The sequence below is a fragment of the Monopterus albus genome, unplaced genomic scaffold, assembly GCF_001952655.1.
Source record: "Monopterus albus unplaced genomic scaffold, M_albus_1.0 scaffold355.1, whole genome shotgun sequence".
NCBI classification, from domain to species: domain Eukaryota; kingdom Metazoa; phylum Chordata; class Actinopteri; order Synbranchiformes; family Synbranchidae; genus Monopterus; species Monopterus albus.
The window spans coordinates 527,052-533,398 of NW_018128235.1; the positions used below are offsets into that span (position 1 = coordinate 527,052).

The following is a 6,347-nucleotide window of genomic DNA, read 5'->3' on the forward strand; positions in this document are numbered from 1 at the left end:
AGAGTGTCAGTAAAGTCCTGAAGAGGTTTCAGGGCCTTTTGGACTGCCTCTAGAACCTCAATGTCTTGCCATGTCAGGACAAGATACCTACACTTTTTGTGTAGGACCCTCTCAATCATCTGCTGCCTTGATCCCCAGCGTGTGGCTGACTCTGCGATGAGCTGGTGAGCCGGCAGACTACAAAATGTTATGATATACTCCTATATTTGTGTATGTTGTTTAATGTTGCTGCGCACCCCATAAACACAGTCAAGCCAAAAATCCATTAGACCACCACTCACCAACAGCCAGATGAACACGGTGACCAAAGCACTGCATCCTCCGCATCCATCCACCAATTCATTTCCACTGCTTTGACGATGTTGGCTCTGTTGTCCATTGTAACAGCAACTAGTCGCTTTTCTTCCAGCTTCCAGCACAAGAGAGCGTCCTTCAGGGCCTCTGCAATGTGTTCTCCAGTATGATCCCGAGGAAAATAGCTTGTTTGGAGACACGCTGATTTAATTTCCCAGTCTTCAATAAAATGTGCCGTCATGCTCATGTAAGGCTCGCTTACTCCGACTTGACCACAGATCTGTATTTAGTCCGAAATTCGTCAAGTTAGCCAGCCGGGTGTTAAGTGTCTTCCGGACATCCGTATACATTTTTGGCAGCACCTCTCATGCAAAATACTTGCATGAGGGCAACTGGTGTATAGTCAGTCATAATGCACAGACTGTCAAAATGTGAAAAAGTAATCACATTACAAAAATGACATTACTTCTCACTGAACTGTATACAATATTTTTAGATGTTGTGGGAGCAGTGGCTGCAGCATGCCGAAGTTTCATGTACTCCTCGTACTGGAGTTTGTGGCGTTGCTGTATATGGTGGTACAGATTTGTTGTGCTTCCACATTTGGACACAACGTCTTTGCGACACAGTCTACAAATTATGTTTTTTTTGCTTGACATTATCTCTTCTGAAACCAAACCACTTCCAAACTAATGAACCAGTGCTTTTCTTTTTACATAACAAAACTTCGTCACTCGTGTCGAGCGGAGCCTGAGCTGCTTCTATGCTGCTGAGTTGAAAATAGCCGCTGACTTCCACTGGCCGCATGCACAGTGGAAGAGTGTGGACAGGGTGCAGATGTGTGTGAGTGAGAGAGAGAGAGCCTGATGAAGATAGACTCTCGTCTCGTCTTTTAACTTTATACCGCGGTATAAACAGTATTGCGTAATTCTACACCGCGTTTAAAATTATATCGATATAAGTTAATATATCGATATACCCCCTAGTGTGGGTGCCATGTGTGGCCGAATACATTTCTGTGTGTGTGCTGTATGAATAACACAGCCTCGCTTTGTCTTTGAGGGGCCTCCGGAGTCCGGAGACGACAACGACTCTGCCAGTGTCGACTCTGTGGAGGAGCTGCCGTACTCGGACAAGGCCGAATCTTTTCTCAGCAGGTGAGATTATAAATCACAGTGTTAGAGGTCCAAGTAGCTGCATACTTCATTAAGTGTATGTGTGATTTATCTTGGGGGAGCGAAGTGCTGTACCCTGGGTGTTTTCTTCATTCAAGAGGTCTAAATTGTAGCTTTGTGGTCATCAGCACTGTGTTGTTGTCACTGTCAATACAGAGGAAAAACCCAAGGAGCTGGTTCTAAATGTTTTGGTTTTGTTATACATTTCCAGTGATTCTGATGTGGATTGGGAACCAGACACCAAGAGGACACACACCTCCCTCCACAGCACCTCTGAAGAATCATCTGATGACGATCTTCCTCTGCCAAAAGCAGCTGGAGAGACACTGTCCAGAGGCAGAGGCAGGGGCAAGGAGAAGCAGGCAAAGCCCTCCAGCAGCACAGCAAACAGGTGGCACGGTGTGGAGGACGATGACGCTGAGCCACCGCAGCCTGTCTTCAGACCTGCACGAATACCTGGGCCCCAGCTGAAAAGAACTGCATCCTACACTCCACTGCAGCTGTTCCAGCTATTTTTTTCTTCAGAGGTCATGCGGACAGTTTTGGCAAATACAAACAGGTATGGTGCCAAGCGACACGAGGGAAGGAACAATAACTGGAGGAAAGTGTCCCTCCAGGAGCTCTGTTCATATCTGGCGTTGGTCATATACATGGGGCTAGTGAAGTGCACGGCTCTGACCGACTACTGGAGGACGTCACAGCTGTATAAACTGCCCCTGCCTGCGTCCCTCATGTCGCTGAGAAGGTTCCTAGGAATCACAGCTGCTCTCCATCTGAGTGACCCAAAGGTGGATGCAGAGAATGAGCAAAAGAGGGGAACTGCAGCCTTTGATGGCCTATGTAAGATCAAACCCATCTATCCACAGATTGTGGAAGCCTGCAAGACTCACTTTCACCCCACACAAAGCATCACTGTGGATGAAAGGATGGTCACTTCCAGAGTCCGGTCAGGACTCAAACGATACATGAAGAACAAGCCCACAAAATGGGACTACAAACTGTTTGTCCTGGCAGACTCCAGCTGCGGATACACGTGGAACTTCTTTGTGTATGAGAGCAAAGCAGTGGTTGAGAATGGCAAGGGGCTCAACTATGACTCAGTCATGAATCTGCTGGATGAGAAGCTGCTGGGCACTGGCTACAAACTGTTTGTGGACAACTTCTTCACCAGTCCAAGTCTTTTCAGAGACCTCCTCCAAAACAGGATTTGGGCTTGTGGTACTATGCGTCCATTTGGTCTTCCCAAAACCGTGGTTAACTCCATGCCGTCAAACGCTCCCAGAGGCACTGTACGGTGGATTCGGGAAGACGGCCTTCTCTTTGTTAAGTGGAAAGACACCAGGGAGGTCCTGCTGTGCTCCACTTTCCACAGAGCATTTGAGGGAGACACGGTCCAGAGGCAGGTGAGAGGGGACGACGGTCAGTGGTCAGTCGTGAACATCCCCGTTCCAGCTGTGGTCAAGGAGTACAAGAGGTATTTCTTCATTCAGGTTTTTATGCACCTGGATTTGTATCCAGATGTTCTTTGTTGTCAGAAGTATTTGCTTTAGTTTGTGTGTGTGTGTGTGTGTGTGTGTGTGTGTGTGTGTGTGAGTGAGTAAGAGAGAGAGAGATAAAAAAATATCTACATGTTGTTTCAGGGGGGTGGGAGCCATGGACATTTCTGATGCCCTCATCAGCTACTACAACATCCTCCACAAGACCAAAAAGTGGTACAAAACATTTTTTTACCACTTTGTGGACATTGCAGTGGTGAATGCTTTCATCCTGCATCGCCACATGAGAAGAGCCAATGGTGACGAGCCCATGACTCAGAAGGCCTTTCGGGAGACCCTGGTGTTGGAGCTCGGAGCCTGTAGCCACAGCCTTGTCTCAACATCGGCCTCAACTTCTACCCCAACATCTGCCTCAGCCAAACACCGGCCGAAATACATTTCTGAAGACAGCAAAACGAGGCGCAGGTGCCGGCGCTGCCACCAGAAGACGCCCTATGTCTGCTTGGCGTGCATGGTTCCCTTCTGCATGCAGCCACAGAGAGACTGTTTCAATGACTGGCACGATGAACAGGGACTGTAAGGACTGCGGGGCCCAGACTGGGACTGGCCTCTGTGGAAACAGAATGTTTTGGATTGATGTTTTTAGTCATTTGTTATTTTTTGTCTGTACAGAGTAAATAGTATACAAATACTTCTACAATTTTTTCACTTCATTTTTGTGAAATAAACATTTTCTAAACATTCTATTGATTTGTACAAAAATATGGTATCAACATCACAAAATATCTGTTGTGTTTTGTACAGATTAAACATTAAAATGCAGGGGATGAAAAACTGGGATACTACTAGCTAGCTGATAGAATACAGCTTTTCCAACATAAATAAATCAGCAGCACCGGCTGTTCTTCATGACTAACAACATGTGGACCTGTTGAATAGTATAGGGCGTACATACTGCTCCAATTCTACAAAAGGTTTTCCAGAAGGCATTTGAGAAGCAAAGTATTAATACTGTACGTTTAGTTCCCAAGAAGGACATGGATACACAGCAGACCCTCATCATCTCAGATCCATCAGTTTGCTGAAAGGATGAGTTTTGCCAGTGAGCGTTGAAAGAAGAACCAGGACTTAAGTTCCCATTTCAGGTAAATAAATGAGCTGGAGTGAGATTAACAGCAATACAGACAGATCAACACAGAGACACAGGAAACAGATTCTCTCACACCCTTCCTTTCTTTCCAACCTTCTTGTACAGTTGGTAAACTCATCCTGATGCTGGTTTCCTTCCCTGGTGGTTCTAAAATTCTATAGGCACCTTATACAGAGCTACACTTTGGGGAGTGTTAGATTTTACCCGGTTCTTTTATTGAAAGTGCAAGAAGTGAAGACAGGAGAGGACTGTTTAAAATCAACAGAAAGTTTACTGAAAGTCTGAGCACAGGTAGGTCTTACAGTGCTGGGATCAGAGAGATAGCGCTCCCGCAGGAATTCCATTCTCTGGACCCCGAGTTACATTTTCACAATACTTTTAAGTTCGTGGGCTGCTCCGCCCTGGACATTCCACACTTCGTAATCCTGTTGGCCATTTGGTGTAAGTAGGTCAACCCCTGCCTGTGCTTGCATGCTGATGTGTGATCTAGACCAGGTGTGTGTGTGTCTCCGGCACCCTGATCTTGATCTCAAGATGCACTGCTCAATGGGTGGCCTGAATTGCAGGCCCCCTGTGTGTGTGATGATAATAAGTATGCTAAACTGGCCAGGTGGTCATCTCAGGTTGTGGGCCCCCTGGCGCTGCAGGGCACCCCAAGACAAAGCAGAATCTTGGAATATGCTAAGTGGGTCTAGGTGCAAGTGTAAAACAGGCCAACAGGTCTCTGTTAAAATGTAAATAGGCTGTCTGGTTTCTTGGAGATGCAGACATACTGTCTCTACACAGAAGTTAGAGCAGGCAGTTTCTACCTCAGTATCACTTGATTCTCATCAATACAATTGTAAGACATACAGTATAAACAAGGAAAATAAATGTATTAAAAATGACCAAAGCTCAGTAGTTCTGGACAATCATCAATACAGCTGTAATATGTATAAACAAGGAAAATAAAGTTGTGAAAAGTAACTAAAGGGAATTAAAGGTATGAGAAGTAACTAAAGCTTGTAAAGTAACTAGAGTCTATAAGACTCAAATCTTACAGGAGGTACATGTTAGCTACGGTGTAGGGCTAGCTGTGCATTACCTAGGCCCAGGTACAGACTGCCCAGGATGCTTCAACACCAACGGGCTCACAGGCTCTTGGTCACTTGTTAAGCCCCACCCCCTAGTAACTGTTGCTAAAGCTTAATGTTTTCAACTAACTCGTCTGAAAATCTGAACCATGAATAAGATTTAAACAATGTAAGTTCAACTGTAACGTACATTGGGTACGGAAAGTATTCAGACTCCCTTAAATTTTTCACTCTTTGTTATATTGCAGCCATATGCTAAAATCATTTAAGTTCTTTTTTTTTTCCTCATTAATGTACACACAGCACCCCATATTGACAGAAAAACACAGAATGACATTTTCGCAGATTTATTAAAAAAGAAAAACTGAAATATCACATGGTCATAAGTATTCAGACCCTTTGCTCAGTATTTAGTAGAAGCACCTTTTGAGCTAATACAGCCATGAGTCTTTTTGGGAATGATGCAACAAGTTTTTCACACCTGCATTTGGGGATCCTCTGCCATTCCTCCTTGCAGATCCTCTCCAGTTCTGTCAGGTTGAATGGTAAACGTTGGTGGACAGCCATTTTCAGGTCTCTCCAGAGATGCTCAATTGGGTTTAAGTCAGGGCTCTGGCTGGGCCATTCAAGAACAGTCACGGAGTTGTTGTGAAACCACTCCTTCGTTATTTTAGCTGTGTGCTTAGGGTCATTGTCTTGTTGTAAGGTGAACCTTCGGCCCAGTCTGAGGTCCTGAGCACTCTGGAGAAGGTTTTCCTTCTCCAGAGCCCTGTACTTGGCCGTATTCATCCTTCCCTCGATTGCAACCAGTCGTCCTGTCCCTGCAGCACCCCCATAGCATGATGCTGCCACCACCATGCTTCACTGTTGGGACTGTACTGGACAGGTTGATGAGCAGTGCCTGGTTTTCTTCACACATACCGCTTAGAATTAAGGCCAAAAAGTTCTATCTTGGTCTCATCAGACCAGAGAATCTTATTTCTCACCATCTTGGAGTCCTTCAGGTGTTTTTTAGCAAACTCCATGCAGGCTTTCATGTGTCTTGCACTGAGGAGAGCCTTCCATTGAGCCACTCTGCCATAAAGCTCCAACTGGTGGAGGGCTGCAGTGATGGTTGACTTTCTACAACTTTCTCCCATCTCCCAACTGCATCTCTGGA

General features: G+C 45.5%; 1 protein-coding gene across 1 annotated transcript in view; it reads left to right on the top strand.

Annotated features, from left to right (window-relative positions):
- LOC109974970 (piggyBac transposable element-derived protein 4) overlaps window positions 1–3,795 on the top strand; it is a 6,201-nt gene extending 2,406 nt beyond the window's left edge. The window contains exons 2-4 of the mRNA XM_020625452.1: window positions 1,357–1,451; window positions 1,681–2,943; window positions 3,110–3,795. Coding sequence (XP_020481108.1) covers window positions 1,357–1,451; window positions 1,681–2,943; window positions 3,110–3,545 — 1,794 coding nt within the window. The 3' untranslated portion in view covers window positions 3,546–3,795. The remainder of the gene's footprint in view (window positions 1–1,356; window positions 1,452–1,680; window positions 2,944–3,109) is intronic.
- The last annotated feature ends 2,552 nt before the right edge of the window (window positions 3,796–6,347 follow it).